Here is a 20,530-nt window from a genome sequence, read left to right as displayed (position 1 = left end):
GTTACGTAATGGAAATTATAAATAGTTTCATGGGAATAGTAAAAAACAATTCACAAGCTTATTTCTCTATAATATGATATGATATATATAGTTATATTTTAAATAAAATAAGCGTATGTATGAATATAGAATATAATAAAAAAAAATTCATCATTATACATTTTAGATTTTTTTTTTTTTATTTCACTTGTAAGTGATTAAAATATTTTATTATCTATATATAATAGATAAATTTGAAAAAAAAATTAATTCATTAATAAATTATTTTCCAGTTCATTTTCCATAATACAACAAAAACACTAGAAAGTGTTTTCCAGTTCATTTTCCATAACACTACCAAACATCGGAAAATACTTTCCCGGAATTTCACTTTCCAGGAATTCAACTTTCCCCGGAATTCACTTTCCAAAAAGAAATTCACTTTCCTGCAAACAACAAACGGAAGCCTTAGTAAAAGATGTGATAAATAAAATAATGAGTTTTAAATTCCAAGAACATGTGTTGTGTCTTGTTTTTGTTACGATATGCTTTGAAATTATAAAATAAGAATACGATTTCGAAGAGAAAAATTGTGAATCCTTTACTTAGTTGGTTCAAGAGGTATTATAACATTTGAAACTTGTCATATTGTTTTGAATGAAGAGGTTTAGAATGTAATTTTCTCCTGATATATTATGATGGATAAATATCTATATGCAATATTAATGAGGGATAAATATCTCTTACACAATACTAATGTTGATGGAAATATGATAGGCCCTTAGAAGACTTACATACACCTAGAGCGTTGTGATATAAGTATTTTTTATATTACCATTTTATGTTTAAAGTCACAAGAATTAAAAAAAAAAAAATGAAGTCTCGGGGCCCTACATAGGAGTTATAATGATTGTCAGGCCCAACGGAGGGCCTATAATGATTGTCAAGCTCCTACCTATTTGAAATTGGCACGAAGCCAAGATCACGGTCGATGAGTCTGGTAACTTGTCAAACCCATATGTATATAGACTCAGTGTGTAACTGAACCTAAAGATATTGGGTTTGATAACTTGTCAAACCTATGTTTACTTAGGCTTAACACATAGCTAAACTTATAGACGTTTAGGCCTACTTGAGCTCAACACATGCTTAAACCTATTGATTGTGCATCAAAAGTAATCATTAAGTCTTATTTTACATATGTATTTATTGTTTTTATTGGGTTTTTATAATAAGTGATGTGCTTTTTAGTAATGAAGTTTTCTTTAATGTTTCGATAGGTTTTTTGGAGCTTAAATGAAATTATTTCAGAAAATTCAACGTCGGAATTCAGAACAAAGAATTGAAGAGAAAAATTTAGTTGAAGATTGAAGCAAATCTTGGTTCAAATAAGTGCTCCAAATTTTGCCCAAAAAATCAATTTTTTCCAATTCTAGAAAAGAATATCATATGATCCATTTCAAGCCCAAACTTACCTTATGTTGTGTGCAAAACTTCAACCATCAAACACTCAAGTTTCAATGTTCAATCTTAGCCCAATAATAGGTAACAATTGTATAACTTATTTGATGTTTAAATCCAAACCCCAAATCAGCCCCAAAATCAGCCTCCAAATCAGCCCAAGCAACAATCCATGATCTTACATGTCCACACAACAAATAATATTTGATTTATTTTGGGCAATTTAATTGATTCAAGAGGGCAAGCACATGGATGGAAAGCTGGAGGGACATTGTGTGACATTATTTTGGGTCAACAAGAAGAAAGAAACAGCTCATAAAGGAGGAGAAAAACGTGCACAAAGTGTTTCTCCAAGCTGGCCTGATTTAATTTTCCAGAAACATCTTTCGGTGTTTGCCCATACCTTTGACTCAGATGTCCAAATGAGCTGTTCTTTAATGAATCTGGAAAGCTCATAGAATTGCCTATAAATATGTCTCTAATAGCCATCTCCAGGGGAGGCTTATAAGAGGGTCGAATTTGCTGTCCAAAGTTAGAGTCAGATTTTGTGTCCGAATTTTTACTGAAATTTCTGTTGTGTTCTTCTTTGTAGATTTCGGTTCTTTAGTTTGTAAAACTTATTATTTCAGTTTGATTCAAGTTATTTCATGTTTATTTAAAGTGTTCTTATATATAATCATGGTTGGCTAATTCTCTTTCTTGGATCCAAATCAAGGATGATGGTGATTTGAGTGAGTTCTTTAAGATATAATGAATGTTAATGATTATCTTCTCATCTTCTTCATGAATGTTTTTATTATTGCAAAGAAAATTTTAGAAATCATTAGGTAATGTTATAATCTTGAATTTTATGCACAAACCTTAGTTTTGGTATAGAGATTGCTTGATTCAATGTCTTTACTTAATTTGAAAGTACTTTGTTCATTCTTAAGCAATAATTAATCTTCATCTTTTTAAACTTCATTGTAATATCTTCCGATCTAATATCACCATCGTGATATTAGGTTTGAGTTATCTTATATATGTTGAAGAAATCACCAATACATCACCATTAAAATTGATTTGGACCAAGACTTACTTTTTCTTGTCTTTTAAAATCTATTTACACTTTTTCATCTTTGAAAACAAATCCATCAATTATTTTCAACCAAGTTATTGTTAATTTAATTTCTCTTGAGTTTTTTTTGTTGTTACCTAGCTTAATTTCCAGATCTAGCTCTCTGTGGATATGACCTCGATCTTACCGAGTTAATTGCTACATCGCACACTCTCGTGCACTTGCGAGTTAAAACAAGCCGATCACAAAAAGCGGTCAAGCAATTTTGGCGCCGTTGCCGGGAGCTAGCAAGCAAAGGTAACAAATTTATATTTGATTATTGAAAAATAAAAAAAAAATTCATATAAATAAAAAATCAAAATGGCTGGTTTTACCGCCTAAAAAAAAAAAAAAATTGACCTCAACTTTTTGGATATTGGACTATTAATTGTGGATTTTGGTTTGTTCAACCATTTTTCTTTTATTGTTTATTCTAGTTAGTTTCTAATATTTATTGTTTATATTATAAGGCCGGTTTTACCGCCTCTTGTTTATTTTAATTTGTTGTTATTTATTGTTATTATTTCTTTTATATTTATTGTTTGAAGTGCTTTGGCCGGTATTACCGCCTCTTGTTTATTTTATTTTGTTGTTATTTATTGTTATTATTTCTTTTTATATTTATTGTTTGAAGTGCTTGGCCGGTATTACGCCTCTTTATTCATGCTTGTTATACTTATCTTTTAATGTTTATTGTTGTTAATATTGTTTATTAGTTGGAGAGTGAATTTCTTAATTTGTTGTATTTTTATTTTTTGAGCCATTACTTTATCTTGTACGTTTCATTTACTTTTATTTGCAATCTTTTTTTTTGTTTTTTTTTGTTTTTGTTTTTTTTTCTCCTTTCCTTTCGTATTCATATAATTGTTTATTTTATTATTATTATTATTATTATTATTTTATCATGGCTAATGTTGAAGATGTAGAGGGTGAAGGGAGTGTTCAAGGTAATGGACCTCCACAATTTAATGATCAACCTAATTTTCGAACTCTTAGAGAGTATCTTCACCCGGCCAGACAAAGTACACCTTCGTGTATTATCTTGCCTCTTAACCAACAAGCTTTCAATTTGAAACCGGGCATGATTCAACTTCTTCCCACATTTCACGGTATGGATTCTGAAAATCCATACATACACATTAAGGACTTTTGAAGAGGTATGTAATACTTTTATTGATAGAACATGCACTGAGGAACTATTCGGCTTAAATTGTTCCCATTCTCTCTAAAGGATAAAGCCAAGCTTTGGCTAAACTCCTTACGTCCTAGGTCTATAGGTACATGGAGAGAAATGCAAAGCTGAATTTTTGAAAAAATACTTCCCCACTCATAGGACGGCAGCCTTTACAACGTCAAATGATGAATTTTTCTTGTAGTCCAAATGAGTCATTTCACCAAGCTTGGGAAAGGTTCAAAGACTTGTTAAATGCATGCCCCCACCATGGTTTTGAGATGTGGAGGTTAGTGAGTTTCTTCTACGACTCTCTTACCGCAGATTTTAAAAAGCTAGTGTCAACCATGTGTAATGGTGAGTTTTATGACAAAGAACCAAGTGAAGCCTTCGATTTTTTTGATCAATTGGCTGAAAACACAAAGCAATGGGAGACTTCTCTCCCACTTCATGTTGAGTCTAGAAACACCATTTCTCATTCAAGTGGGAAGTTCCAATTAAAAGAGACCTGATGATCTTAATGCTAGATTAGCCTCATTGGCTAGGAAAGTAGAGTCTCTTGAGATTAAAAAAGTGCATGTCATGAGTGAACAACAAGAGGAAAGTTGTGTTGTTTGTGAGAGCAAAGGGCATAGGACAACTGAGTGTCCTACCATTCCAGCCTTCAAGGAAGTGCTATATGGCCAAACTTCTGATTCAAGTAATGTTAGAAAGCCATTTTCAAACCAAGTAGGCAATCCCTACTCTGAGACCTATAATCCTGGATGGAGGAACCACCCAAATTTTGGATGGAGAAAATGAGGGCTCTTCAGTACCTCAAACATTTCAACCTCCACCCCAACCATTTCATGCTCCCACACATAACACGTACCAACCACCTCATAAGAGATCCCTAGAGGATACTCTTCAACAATTCATGCAAACACAAGGAGGAATCAACAACCAAGCTTACAAATTTCAAGACCAGACCAATAGGACCTTAGATGACATTCGAAGTCAACTAACCAAGTTGACTCAATCACTAAGCATTCAAGAGAAGGGAAAGATCCCAGCTCAACCAATGCCAAATCCTAGAGGTCAGGTACACATGAGTGAATCTTCACTTGGTGAACCTTCAAACCATGAACAAGTCCAAGCCATCACTACCCTTAGAAGTGGAAAGATTGTTGACAAAGCTATAGGTTTTGGGATTCCTAAAGGTATTGTGGAGGAGAAATCTAGGGAGAGTGAAGAGGGAATCAAAACACAAGTGACAAATGAGAGTTTGAGTGACAAAGAAGGCGAGATAAATGAGAAAGAGATGAGTGAGAAAGGAGATGATTCAAGAAAAATTAGAGTCAAAGTGAGTGATTTAGAATTTGTTCCTAGAGCACCATTTCCACAGAGGTTAGGGAAACCTAAACATGATCTTGTGAACTCGGAAATCTATGAATTGTTCAAACAAGTGAAAGTCAACATTTCCACTCCTTGATGCAATTAAAACAAGTCCCATCTTATGCAAAGTTCCTTAAGGACTTATGCACAGTCAAAAGGAGATTGAATGTGAAAGAAAGAGCCTTTCTAACTGAGCATGCTAGTGCCATCATCCAGTTTAAGACCCCTCCCAAATACAAAGATCCTGGTTGTCCTACCATTTCATGCATTATTGGAAGTCATAAGATAGACCAAGCTTTGTTGGATTTAGGAGCAAGTGTGAATTTGATACCCTACACTGTTTACGAACAGTTAGGTTTAGGAGAAATCAAGCCTACTCGAATCACCCTTCAATTAGCTGATAGGTCAATCAAGATTCCTAGGGGTATTGTTGAGGATGTGTTGGTCCAAGTAGATAAATTCTACTTTCCTGTTGATTTTGTAGTGTTAGACACCGCACCTATTCAAGGTTCTAATGCTCCCATCCCAGTCATCTTAGGTAGACCTTTCCTAGCTACATCCAATGCTTTAATTAACTGTAGGAATGGGGTGATGAAATTGTCTTTTGGGAATATGACTGTGGAGATGAACATATTCAATGTCTCCAAACAAATTGGTGAACATGAGGACATTAGAGAGGTAGATTTGATCCAAACAATTTGTCAAGAACACTTTGAGAGAGAATGGGTAAAGGATCCATTGGAAAGAACTTTAATTCATGATGAAAGACTTTATTCTTTGGAATGTGTTGATGAGGAAGTAAAAGAACTCGAGACTTATCTGGATCCAATGCCTATTATGTCAATAGGTCAATGGACCCCATCGTTTGAGCCTTTGATTTCACCCCAAGTGAAAGTGGAGGCATCTCTTGTCCGACCTTATAAACCAGAAAGGAAGCCTTTACCGAGTGATCTTAAGTATGCATTTCTAGGGGAAGATGAATCATATCCTATTGTGATTTCATCAAAACTTAGCATAGAGCAGGAACAAGAACTTTTGAGAGTGGTGAGAAAACACAAGAAAGCAATTGGGTGGACAATCACTGACTTGAAAGGAATTAGCCCTCTTTTATGTACACATAGAATTTATCTTGAAGAAGAGGCTAAATCTGTGAGGCAAATGCAAAGACGACTGAACCCAAACATGAAGGAAGTAGTGAGAGGTGAAGTGCTTAAACTGCTTGATGCGGGTATCATTTACCCCATTGCAAACTCAAAATGGGTTAGTCCAACCCAAGTTGTTCCTAAAAAATCTGGAGTCACGGTAGTGAAGAATGAAAATAATGAGCTAGTACCAACTAGAATCCAAACTGGATGGCGTATGTGCATTGATTATCGTAAGTTGAACATGGTGACCAGGAAGGACCATTTTCCGCTTCCATTTTTAGACCAAGTGCTTGAAAGAGTAGCCGGAAGAGCTTTCTATTGTTTTCTTGATGGATACTCAGGTTTACAACCAAATTGAGATTTCTTTAGAAGACCAAGAAAAAACCACTTTCACTTGTCCTTTTGGTACCTATGCTTATAGAAAAAATGCCTTTTGGCTTGTGTAATGCACCAGCCACTTTTCAAAGGTGTATGATGAGTATCTTTAGTGACATGGTGGAAAATTTTTTGGAAGTTTTCATGGATGATTTTTCAGTTTATGGGGATTCTTATGAGTTGTGTCTAATGCATTTAGAAAAAGTTCTTGAAAGATGTGAAGAGAGCAATCTTGTACTTAATTGGGAGAAGTGTCATTTTATGGTGACACATGGCATTGTCTTAGGTCACATTGTTTCTTCAAAAGGGATAGAGGTGGATAAGTCAAAAGTTGAAGTCATTCAAAAAATTACCTACCCCTAGAACAGTGAAAGATGTGAGATCCTTTTTAGGACACGCTGGTTTCTATCGAAGATTCATTCATTCTTTTAGTACCATTGCCAAACCATTGTGTAACTTGTTGTCACAAGATGTCCAATTTGATTGGACATCAAAATGTCAAGAAGCTTTTGAAAAGCTTAAAGGGTTGTTGACCACTGCACCAATCATGCAAGCTCCTGATTGGTCTTTACCATTTGAACTGATGTGTGATGCTAGTGATTTTGCGGTTGGGGGCTGTTTTAGGGCAAAGAAAAGATAAGAAGCCTCATGTCATTTATTATGCTAGCAAGACTTTGAATGATGCTCAATTGAATTACACTACAACCGAAAAAGAACTATTAGCTGTGGTCTTTGCATTAGACAAGTTCAGGTCTTATTTGGTTGGATCTCTTGTTATTGTTTTCACTGATCATGCAGCATTGAAATACTTGCTCACAAAACAGGATGCCAAGCCACGTTTGATTCGATGGATCCTCCTACTCCAAGAGTTTAACCTTGAAATTCGAGATAAAAAGGGAGTAGAGAATGTAGTGGCTGATCATTTGTCCCGTCTTTCAAGCTATGAGACCACAACTGATGAATCTCCAATAAATGAATTCTTTGCTGATGAAAATTTATTTTGTGCAGGTACTGTTTCCTACATTGGCTCTCCATGGTATGCTGACATAAGCAAATTACCTAGCCACAAGTCAGATTCCTTCTCATTGGTCTAAACTTGATAAACAAAAATTCTTGCGCAACGTGCGTACTTTTTTTTGGGATGACCCCTACCTATTTAAATATTGCCCTGACCAAATTGTTAGGCGGTGCATCCCTGATCATGAAATTCCAAGTGTCATTAATTTTTGTCATGCATTAGCCTGTGGTGGGCATTTCTCTTCAAAGAAAACCACTGCCAAGATCTTGCAATGTGGTTTTTATTGGCCCACTATGTTCAAAGATGTCCATGCCTTCTGTGTTGCATGTGACCGATGCCAACGACTAGGTAACCTCACTAGGCGTAACATGATGCCCCTTAACCCCATTCTTGTTTTGGAAATATTTGATTGTTGGGGGATTGATTTCATGGGACCTTTTCCAAGTTCATTTGGCTACCACTTCATCCTTGTAGCTGTTGATTATGTGTCTAAATGGGTGGAGGCCATTGCATCTCGCACCAATGACCATCGAGTTGTTGTCAAATTCTTGAAAGAAAATATTTTCTCTCGTTTTGGCATGCCCCGGGCTATGATTAGTGATGGGGGAAAGCATTTTTGTAACAAGCCCATTGGGATGTTGATGAGAAAATATGGTGTAATTCACAAGGTCAGTACCCCATATCACCCACAGACTAGTGGCCAAGCTGAGTTGGCAAATAGGGAGATCAAGAACATTTTAGAGAAAACAGTCAATCCAAACCGTAAGGATTGGTCCCTACGACTAGTTGATGCTTTGTGGGCATATCGCACTGCTTACAAGACCTCTTTAGAAATGTCTCCTTATAGGCTAGTTTATGGAAAACCTTGTCATCTCCCTGTTGAGATTGAGCATCGTGCATATTGGGCCATCCGGCAATTCAATGACAATGAAAACGAGGTTGAAAAAAATAGAAAGCTTCAATTGGATGAATTAGAGGAGCTGAGAAATGATGCATTTGAAAATGCAAAAATTTCAAAACATAAGATGAAAGCTTTGCATGATAAACATATTTTTAGAAAATCCTTTCATATTGGTCAAAAGGTTCTCTTGTATAATTCACGATTACATCTCTTTCCTGGGAAGTTGAGGACAAAATGGATTGGTCCATTTGTGATTAAATCCATCTCTGAGCATGGTGCATTTGAGGTAGAAAATCCTAAGAATGGAAATGTTTTCAAAGTAAATGGTCATCGATTGAAACCTTATCTTGAAAACGTTGTGGCTGAAGTTGAGACATTGGATCTTGAAGATCCAATACTATTGTAGTATCAGAAGTAATGCGTTTTTATTTTTATTTTTATTTTTTTCATTTTCATTTTCATTTTTATTTTCTTTCTTCCATCTCTTATATTTTCTTGTTCATGCATTAGGGACAATGCATTATTTTAAGTTGGGGGGGGGTGTGAGTTTCTTTATTTAAAAAAAAATCAATGTTTTCTTTTAGTTGTGATATGCAGGTTAAAGAAAAAAATCAAGCAAGAAGTCAGCTCATGTCCAAGTCAATCAGACATTCATCCTTGAAAACAAAAGGGGAGTAACAGTTTTCTAATCGTTATACTTTTCTTCTCTTTCTTTTTTTTATTGAGGATAATGTAAAACTTAATTTTAGATATTTGATTATGTTGAATGCTTGAGATAACCATGCTTGTTTAAAAAAAAAAAAAAAAAAAAAAATTGCATTCGAATGTGAATGAGACTTGTTTAGGATCAACATTACATTTTTGGATTTATTATTGTGTTGAACATTGCATGCTTTAATTTGGGATAGATAATATCTTATAAAGCAAGATATAGCATACTTTTTTAAAAGATTATTGAAGTACATCTTTCCTTGTAAAGTTGTGTGAGTTGTGCGATTATGCATGAAAGATGAGTGTGATGCTTTACTTGTGATTATCCCTTTTGATCTAGTCCTAAACAAGGTTTAAGTAAATAAAGTAATAATTATTACACAAATAAATAAATAAATGTGTACAAAGTTCTATCTACTCCAATGTTTTTGAGTTGTTCAGTAAACTAGGGGTATTCATCACAAATGTTTATCTTTACGTCAAAAGGCAGCTTGAAATATGAGTATGCAAAGCACTTTAAGTTTGTGACTTTGTGAGTAACGGGTGCATTCATCACAAATGTTTGTATTCGCGTCAAAAGGGAAGTGACCACTTAAAGAAAAAGAATAAATAATATCTTCAAAAAAAAAAAAAAAAAAGAAGAAAAAAAGGGAAAAAATATATATAGATATTTCTTTAGTTTGCTACCTTGTTTGTAGTAGTGAAAAGGGAAGATTACAAGTTGAGTTTTCGCGTGAATCAATTATGTTGGTTGCATGATAAATACGATTGAATTTGGAATTTTGTATGGATGTTTGACTTAGAGAATGTGAGTATGCTTATTTTTCTTTATTTGCTATTGTGTGCACCAAGTTAAAGATACCAATGTTTGCATGATAGGTCATTTAAGTGTGATGAGTCGAGCCTAATTATGTTATTATTATTGTTTTTTATTTTAAAGGTTTTATGTTTTGTTTTGCTTGAGGACTAGCAAAATCTAAGTTGGGGGGTGTGATTGTGCATCAAAAGTATCATTAAGTCTTTTATTTTACATATGTATTTATTGTTTTTATTTGGGTTTTTATAATAAGTGATGTGCTTTTTAGTAATGAAGTTTCTTTTAATGTTTCGATAGGTTTTTGGAGCTTAAATGAATTATTTCAGAAAATTCAACGTCGGAATTCAGAACAAAGAATTGAAGAGAAATTTAGTTGAAGATTGAAGCAAATCTTGGTTCAAATAAGTGCTCCAAATTTGCCCAAAAAATCAATTATTTTCCAATTCTAGAAAAGAATATCATATGATCCATTTCAAGCCCAAACTTACCTTATGTTGTGTGCAAACTTCAACCATCAAACACTCAAGGTTTCAATGTCAATCTTAGCCCAAATAATAGGTACAATTGTATACTTATTTGATGTTTAAATCCAACCCCAAATCAGCCCCCAAATCAGCCTCCAAATCAGCCCAAGCACAATCCATGATCTTACATGTCCACACAACAAATAATATTTGATTTATTTTGGGCAATTAATTGATTCAAGAGGGCAAGCACATGGATGGAAAGCTGGAGGGGACATTGTGACATTATTTTGGGTCAACAAGAAGAAAGAAACAGCTCATAAAGGAGGAAGAAAAACGTGCACCAAAGTGTTCTCCAAGCTGGCCTGATTTAATTTTCCAGAACATCTTTCGGTGTTTTGCCCATAACTTTTGACTCAGATGTCCAAATGAGCTGTTCTTTAATGATCTGGAAAGCTCATAGAATTGCCTATAAATATGTCTCTAATAGCCATCTCCAGGGGAGGCTTATAAGAGGGTCGAATTGCTGTCCAAAGTTAGAGTCAGATTTGTGTCCGAATTTTTACTGAAATTCTGTTGTGTTCTTCTTTGTAGATTTCGGTTCTTTAGTTTGTAAAACTTATTATTTCAGTTTGATTCAAGTTATTTCATGTTTATTAAAGTGTTCTTATATATAATCATGGTTGGCTAATCTCTTTCTTGGATCCAAATCAAGGATGATGGTGATTGAGGTGAGTTCTTTAAGATATGAATGAATGTTAATGATTATCTTCTCATCTTCTTCATGAATGTTTTATTATTGCAAAGAAATTTTAGAAATCATTTAGGTAATGTTATAATCTTGAATTTTTATGCACAAACCTTAGTTTTGGTATAGAGATTGCTTGATTCAATGTCTTACTTAATTTGAAAGTACTTGTTCATTCTTAAGCAATAATTAATCTTCATCTTTTAAACTTCATTGTAATATCTTCCGATCTAATATCACCATCGTTGATATTAGGTTGAGTTATCTTATATATGTTGAAGAAATCACCAATACATCACCATTAAAATTGATTTGGACCAAGACTTACTTTTTCTTGTCTTTTAAAATCTATTTACACTTTTTCATCTTTGAAAACAAATCCATCAATTATTTTCAACCAAGTTATTGTTAATTTAATTTCTCTTGAGTTTTTTTTGTTGTTACCTAGCTTAATTTCCAGATCTAGCTCTCTGTGGATATGACCTCGATCTTACCGAGTTAATTGCTACATCGCACACTCGTGCACTTGCGAGTTAAAACAAGCCGATCACAAAAAGCGGTCAAGCACCTATGGAGGTCGAGCCTGAAAGCTCGCCAAACCTATGTCCACTTGAGCTCAACATGTAGCCGAACCCAAAAATATTGGGCATAATAGCTTACCAGATCCATGTTCACTTAGGCTCAGCATGTAGCTAAACTCAAAGATGTTGATCTTGATAGTTTTCCATACCCATGTTTACTTAAGCTCAAAGTGTAGCTGAATAAAAAAAGTTTAGGTTTAGAAACTTGCTAGATCCATGTCTACATGAGCTTAGTGAGTAACTGAACCCAATGTTGTTGGGCCTGACAGCTCACCAAACTTATGTCCACTTGAGCTTAGCGCGTAACTGAACCCAAACTTGTTAGGTCTAGCAGCTTGTCAGACCCACATATACTCGGGCTCAACATGTAGCTGAACTTAAGGAGGTTGGGTCTAGTAGCTTGTCAGATTCATATGTACTTACACTTAGCGCGTAATTGAACCCAAAAATATTGGGTCTGATAGCTTGCCAGACCCATGTTTCATTAGGCTTAGTGCGTAACTAAACAAGAATATTAGGTCTTGCAGCTTACTAGACCTATGTATGTTTAGGCTTATGAATCCATAAAGGAGACTTTGCAGGGCAAGCTTGCACATGTCAAGAAGTGAAAAGAAAAGTGGTTGGTAGTGAGATATAATAGGATGGGATGCAAAAAATATAGGGTTGTGCCTACTATTAGAGGTACCTCTTCTTGAGATAAACAATAGGCCCTGCTTGATTTCAGAAGAGGAAAAAACATGTGCTATGTTGGCCTTAACCTCAATTGAGTACAACGTCAATAAGATGGATAAAAGGTATTATTATGCCTTGTTGCAAAGTATGCAACCTTTTTATCACTTATTTTTATGGATCGAAGTACTTATTTCTAACTTTGTTTTTGTGCATGGTTAATAGTTGAAAGAGAAGGAGAAACTCCAGCAAGGTCTGTAGGGGAGAGCTTGTCTAGATAGAGAAAAAGGTCTTCATCTTTTTAACTTGAGTGGAGTTAGGACTAGAGTATAGATGGAACACGACCTCATTAACATGGATGAGTTTTCTATTTTTGAGGATATTGTTCCTAAAAAAACAATAATGAGAGCCATTATTCCTGTAAAAAGAAGGGGAGCCACTACTCCCCTAGTTGGGGGTCAACTCCAGTTGACCCCTCTTAAAGTGATTATAAGTGTTGTTGCTTAGTCTAAGAGAAAAAATGTCTCGATCCTCTGCTTAGCGTCTTAGTTGCAAAGGCCTCTCCTGTCATGACAATCCCAAATGCCCTTACCCTTGATTTCTAGTATAGAGACTTCTTTAGTTGTTGGGACCTTCATTTAGGGTGTTTTTTAGAAAGCTGGACAACCTGAGTTTGAGGATGTCTTTACCAACATTATCCTTGGTCAAACACCATGTGTTTTTCCCAACTTAACTGAGGAAGAAAGAAAGGTCATAAATGTTGTCATTGGTGGGAGATTTAGTCTAAGGGAGAATGGCTTAGAGGGTTTTGGCCATTCCTTCAAACATCCTGATGATGTATGATGAGAGCTACAACCATCATCTAGCCCTGACTTGATAAATAGTCTTCAATGTAAGAAACTCTTTTGTCTAACCTTATTATTTTAGTTTTATGACTATTGTTTCTATCAATCATTTTTAGCAGACTTTTATGATGTGCACTAATTTTAAGAGGCGATTGATGATTGAGAAAAGACAGGTGAAGGAGGCCATTGCTAATCATATGGCATACCAGACTGCCCGTCAAATTCTAAGGGATGAAAAGGCTACAATGGAGGCTGAATTGTGGAACCTCAAGGTAGTTTATACAATATTGAGGGATGATATGAGAGATTGTCCTTCAGCTGGACTCACTGAAAAGTAGTTTCGACTAACTTATAATAAAGTGGACTCCTTGAAGTAGAGGATAATTGAGAGGAAGGTATCTCAAGATGCTATGAGAGTTGAGCTTCTTACTACTAGGGAAGAAGCTTAGAGCTCTTGTGCGTGATTGGAGGCTTTATGGAACTCTTATGAGGAGTTCCATGAGTTTTTTAAAGGTCTATAACATTGACTAGGACAATTAGGGATAATAAATTGTTTGTCATGTCCAACTTGTATTTTTTTTTAAATAGTCAAGAGAAATGCAAGTGGACATCAATGTTGCCTTCCATCCAGTCCTTGTCCCCTACTTTACATATGTCTTCCCTGTTAGGGTTACAACTGCCCAAAATGAAAAATACTTTGCTAAAGAGTCTGGCCTGGATATTTAAGCCTTAGCCCCCTAACTTCCTTTAGCCTTGTAAACAACCTCGGTCTTATGAGGTTTGCCATTTTATAATATCTAGAGTTTTATGAAAAATGATATTTCATTTTCATGCTTTTATTGAGAAATATTTGGTAAACTTGTTTGGTTTGATGAGTCCAATGCCTATACTTAAAAAAATATTTAGGAAGAAATTATCTAGGCAATTTGTATGGTTTAAATGCTTATACTTAGAAAAATCTTCAAAAGCCCATATCTATAAAAATATTTAGAAGGAAATCTTTTAGGTGAATTGTATGAGTCCAACACTCATAATTAGAAAAATCTTCAAAAGCTTGCCTTCGAATTTTGGCAAGATTTGAACTTTGCTTAACCTTTGTAGGACTCGCCTCATACCTGGAACTGAGAAGAAATCTAAGTTGCATATGTACCTTTCTTTAGGAGATCTTGCTCTTTTAATATGGCTTTCTGTGAACATATCCTCAATGAATTGGTAAGAGCTTCATGAACATCATCTAAAGGTTGATGTCATTGCATTAGGGAGGGCTCAGACCTTTCCCTTAGAGAGTTGTGAGGCCATTGTCCTAGGGAGATCTCATATCCATCATTTATGCCTTGTTTGTTTCAAGGAAACTGAATTCCAGGAATTCAGTTTCCTTATTTTCCAGTGTTTGGGAACCATTCGGAAAGTTAGTCAAAGGAAAGTTAATTCCTTAACTTTCCAGTCAACAAGGAAATTACTTTCACCCGCAGGAAAGTGTTTTCCTTTCCTTATCAAAAGGAAAACACTTTCCTTTATTGATAGAACACATCTTCTCCTCTCTGTGTCCGAAAATGGTTGAAAAGCAAAGAAGATCTGCTGGAGAATCACACTTGCATTTCAGGTATTTTTTCCCTCAAATTTCCCTAACCAGCTTCCCCAACCAGTCCTACCTTGTTTACAGAACAAAGAGAACAAAAAGAGAGAGACGCAAACAGGAGGGGAAATTGTCGGGGGGGAGAGGGGAAATGAGGGGAAACCGAATGAGAGGGGAAATGACAGTGGATGACAGAAAAGTTTCTCATCTTAATTAATTTGTCGGGAGATTATAGTGATTTTTTTGCTGCTGTAGCTCGTATGTGATTTTCAAACCAAACATCACAATCTTCCTAGTTGTCCCGTTCTTCTTTCCCTGTCCTTCCCCATGTGCCATGTGGTTGGGACAAAGTGGAAAACATTTGAGAGTATGTGCTCACCGAGTGTTTGTAAAAATGTCGGGGAGAACACCATTTGAAAAATTCCATTTTCTTAGAGCTGTCAAGGGAGTTCCTCCGTAGGATTTGGAGAACTAGAGATTCTGACAGGGGAATTGAATCTGGGTCCAGACTACGAGTGCCGGACTCGGAGAGAGTCTTGGAGAACTAGACACCGAGTGTTCTGCATCTTGACATTGCTGCCACCTGATTCTTGTTTGAAAGGATTAAAAGCCTGTGAAGTTGAATTGATTTCCAAGTAATAAATTTTGTTTGATTTCATTTCATTAAAGAATTCTAATGTGGAATGAGAGTGGAATGAGGGGGGAATGAGTGGAAGAGAGAAACCGGAATGAGAGTGGAATGAGGGGGGAATGAGGGAATTTGTGAGAAACTGAATATTAAGTTATGGGAGAAACCGAATGATGATGTCCTAATTTGTTAGAGATTTGCAATATAGGAGCTGGGAACAATGGAGTTTTTTTATAAAGCAAATGTATAGGCTGCTGTAGTTTGTTCATGTGGTTGTAGTGATTAAATATTTATATAAAATATTATATATATATATTAGATAAACTTGAAAAAAAAATTAATTATTAATAAATTATTTTCCAGTTTATTTTCCATAACACAAACAAACACCGGAAAGTGTTTTCCAGTTCATTTTCCATAACACTACCAAACATCGGAAAATACTTTCCCGGAATTTACTTTCCAGGAATTCACTTTCCCCGGAATTCACTTTCCAAAAGGAATTCACTTTCCTGCAAACAAACGGAGCCTTAGAGATTATGAGGAGATTGTCTTATGAAAGCCAAGTTAATTCCTTAAAGAATTGTGGTGTTATTTCTCTATGGAGATCTCATAACCATCCCTTAAAGAGTTATGGAGCTATTGCTTTGGAAAGACTAAGTCAATCCCTTAAAGAGTTATTGGCTATTACCCCAAGAAATCTCATACCAATCTCTTGAAGATTATATGGTTATTGCTCTAAGAAAACCAAGTCAATCAATTGGAGAGTTGATGAGAAGCCTTTAAACTTCAATTGAAGAAATTCTTCTAAGAAATCTAGATTGGCTCTAAAGCCTTGTTCATTCTCTTATAAGGTATATTGAACTACCCTGTAGTTTGGACACTCAATCTCATCTAGGACATAACCTCAATTTCATAAGTGAGGATAAATAGAGTTTCACCAATAAATGTCTTCTAAGTTGTTTTGTAAACCCACAAGATTTTATTTAGCAATTTTGCCTATTTGACTTAGCTTCTTTTTTTCTTTTTTTTTTCTTGAGTCTATTAAGCAAAACTTTGCTAGTCAATTTAACTTGACCATTGGTTTGAAGATGTTACACTAAAGAGAGCCTATAATCAATGCAAAGCCTTTAACAATGTTATCTCATCTTATGGTTGTTAATATGTATTATATTATCAATTATCAATACTTTGGGAAGCATAAATTGGCAAATGATATTTTTTCATAAGAATAAGATTACTTTATTTTTTGGAATCTTTGTTAAAGCTCCTACTTCTACCTATTTTGTGAAATAAACATCAACTATTAGGATAAATTGTCTTTTGTTTGTAGCCTTTGGGAACAGACCTAGGATAACTACCCTACATTAATCAAAAGGTCATGACAAGGCTATAATGATCATTTTTACATGAGGCTAACTAGAGACTAAGGTAAATCTCAAAGATTTTTGTTTGAGGGTAGCCTCATAATAAGTAGGTAATGCTAAATAGGGGTTCTTCAATTGTTCTTCATATTGATGGGAGCAACCACAAGCTTTTCACCCACACTTGATTTTTTCAAAATTTCAACCTAGACATCCACTTATAGGTTTATAGGATTGAAACTTGCTAATCTAGATAGGGGATATACTCGGCAGCTATCTTTCCTTGAAATACGAGTAATTGAAATGCTCTTGCCTCCAACTTGCTTGGAGAAATAAGGTTGAACCTTTTGAAGATATAGTTGTATGGTTGGTTATTCGGCCTTATATATTTCTTGGTATTGACTGACCACCAACTAGGAGTTACTATAGACTTGAAGAGGGTATGCACTTAAAGCTTCTGCAATGAGATGTAATTCATGATTGGGAACTCAAAATGAACCATGTATTCAAATTCTTTTTCTTCAGGACTTATAAGTATTATCCCAACTCCACTTCTAGTTCCTAAGTGGGGATTGTTGGGGAGTGTTTTGTTAAAGCTTCTGGTTTAACGGGGAAAGTAATTATTACAAGTGAAGACTCAGAAGCATTTATTGGCTCTTCAAATGAGCAATCATTAATGAAATTTGGATTTCTTCAAAAACCTTTTTACAATCTAGAGTCCACTCAAAGTTGGAAATGTTCCTTAATGTCTTGAAGAATGGTAGAGTATGCTTCCTTGAGCGAGATATGAATTGATTGAGGGTGGTCAATCTCCTTATAAGCCTCCGAACTTTTCCTCCTTTAATGGTAAATACACATATGGAAGGATTAAGTTTCATCGAATGATGGCTAAACATAGATAAGACCTTTTTTAGGTCCAAGATATGTTGCTCAAAGGTCATGGTTTCCACCAAAATGTCATCAACATATCCTTCTATAATCTTTCTAATTTTTTTCTTGAATACTTTATTTATCATCCGCTGGTAAGTGACCAATGTATTATTAAGTCCATAAAGCATAACTGTATAACAAAATATTCTTTATTTAGCTATGAAAGTTATTTTTTCTCATCATCTAGGTGCATAAGGATTTTGTGATAACTAGAATTGAAATCCATGAAGTTTAGGTACTCAAAACCTACAGCGGAGTCAACTAATTAGTCAATCTTAAAAAGAATATAGCTATATTACTTGACCATCACCATATTTTCTAGTCAAACATGGTATATCACTTTCCTAATAAAGAATGATAGCTACAGTTTTGCAAGGGTTATATAAAAAATATGTGCAATTTAAGAGGAAAAAAAAGGGGGGGAAAAGGTTAAGATGGTGACCAGGGTTTTTTTTTTTGATGGAAGAGTTGTAATATTGAATATAAGAGCTCTTTAGTCATTAATTGAAATATAATGAAAATCTTGTAAATAATTTAACCATTTGTTTTTGCGCATCAGACAAGGACGTAGCCAAGACATTAGGTTGGGGGGATTAGAAAAAAAACAATTAAGAGGAAGAAGTTAAGATTTACTAATTTTAGGGATAAAATTTATAATTATTCAGGGAAAAGGCAGGGAAAAACCATTTTAGCCATCCTCTGCTTCTGCTCCTAGCATTAGAGCAAGGATGTAAAGTGTTATGAACTTATAAAGTTTAGGATGTAAAATGTAATTTTTGAAACAATAAATGCAAAGTAAAAAAATGACCTAACTATAGGATGATCAAGGTAATTTCCCCTTAATTTTAATATAGTAGTGAGATTTATTAAAAAAGAATAATACCTCTAGCATATTATTCACGTTACCCTCTTTTAAAAGTATTTTATGTTCATAATTTTTAAAATTAGTAATTAGTTTTTAATGCAAAAATGTTTAAATTCTTATTTCTAGTCCTTTTATTATAAGAAAATCTAAAAGGCATGGAAAAATACTATTTATCATGTCATTGTTCACTCTCTCACATTTCATTATGGACTTCCATAATAATTTTTTTCCATTTTGGTCATTAGATTTTTTTTCTCCATTAATTGTATCCTTTTATGGCCAAATTAGAAGTTGATTTGTTTCTATCTTGTTAAGCAAGGGAAAAAATAAAAATTAAAAGATAGGGGATGAATATAAAAAAACACGGAGGAACTATATAGTCATTTCAAAATTGTCTAAAATAGTTGATTATGGTCCTATTAGTTTTCAACATACCAATTTTACATCCCTTTAATATATTTTTTTTTAAATTTTAGTTTTAGTCCAAAACTTTATCTCTTATTTTTTAGTCTTAGTTTGAGATGGGAGAGAAAACGTCATTGAATTATGGTGTTAGAGAAATAAAACGATGGTTGACAACGATCCTGACCACTAAAATAATCAATTTTGGTGTTTATGAGTTTCATTAAAGTGTACTTTCACCTGAATTATGGTGTTAGAGAAATAAAATGATGGTTGACAACGATCTTAACCACTAAAATAATCAATTTTGGTGTTTATGAGTTCCATTAAAGTGTACTTTCACCTTCAACTTGCTTGAAAAATAGATATGATAACAAGAAGCTTTTGGGTTTCATATTATTCTTTGTTTTTTGACCATTTTCGGATTGTTTGAAAGCATAAATAAGTTTATCTAGATCTTTATGATGTTTTGAGGTTAAAACAAATGTTAAAATAGATTGTTTTGGGTGAATCACCCTTAACGACCAGGAATTATTAAAACCTGGTTAAAGTAGGTGATCTGTTACCTACTATTTTTTTTCTTTCTAAATCAAGCCTCATTAAAAAATGAATTTTTTTAGCAATCTTGTTCCTAGGCTGCTTGTGTCCGTGCATTGGGGCCTTTTTTAAGGTATAAGCACACTAGGCCAACTACGCTCGTGTTTCTAAGTCTTTTCCCCTTTTTTTTTTTATCTTTTTTTCATTGTTTGTATGTTTTTCAATTAGATGGATCTTTCTTGCTATTTTTTTTTTATCTTTAAATATGTTATTGATTTTTAATTAGATAAAATAATTTGTCATCATATTCGTAGCTTTATCACAAACTCAAACAAATGCTCTGGTTTGTTCTCGAGATCAAGAATGTTTATTTTTGTTATTTTATAATTAAAAATAAATAAATTTAATTGAGTTTATGATTTAAATTATGGATTTAGTTGATTAATTTTGACTTGATAAAAATTAAATTTTAAAATTTATTTTAATTGCATGTATATTTTTATTTATTTAATTAAATATATACATTGATTTTTTAATTTATAAATTATGATTGTTTATATAAAAAAAGTTGGAAAAAAGCTAGAAAAAGCATAAAAAAAATATATAAAAACTATATTCTTGGCTTTTATACTATATATATTTTTTAATTAATATAGATATTCGGACTACTTTATGTGTATTACGACTAATTTCATGAATTCTAAAATTAACAACCATTCAAGTTTTTAATGATCTTAAAAAACCTCAAATTTATAATTATTAAAAATAAATTTAAAATCTAATTAATTAAACTATCTAAATAATTATGGTTTTAATTGAGCATATATATATATATATATATGTATTTTTTTTTTTTTATCATTTTCACAATAA

At 33.8% G+C, this 20,530-nt stretch overlaps 1 protein-coding gene across 1 annotated transcript; it reads left to right on the top strand.

The window, feature by feature from the left end:
- Positions 1-5,177: 5,177 nt before the first annotated feature.
- Positions 5,178-6,584, top strand: LOC140956024 (uncharacterized). The gene has a single exon (XM_073411914.1). It carries the CDS (start codon positions 5,178-5,180, stop codon positions 6,582-6,584), a length of 1,407 nt encoding a protein of 468 aa, XP_073268015.1.
- Positions 6,585-20,530: the final 13,946 nt, after the last annotated feature.

This window comes from Populus alba, chromosome 10, assembly GCF_005239225.2.
Source record: "Populus alba chromosome 10, ASM523922v2, whole genome shotgun sequence".
In the NCBI taxonomy this organism is placed as follows: domain Eukaryota; kingdom Viridiplantae; phylum Streptophyta; class Magnoliopsida; order Malpighiales; family Salicaceae; genus Populus; species Populus alba.
Note: the sequence above shows the minus strand (reverse complement) of the source record. Positions and strands in the feature narration are given on the sequence as shown.

Excerpts from the sequence above, each read along its gene's own strand:
- LOC140956024 (XM_073411914.1), top strand. The coding sequence starts at position 5,178 with ATGCAATTAAAACAAGTCCCATCTTATGCAAAGTTCCTTAAGGACTTA.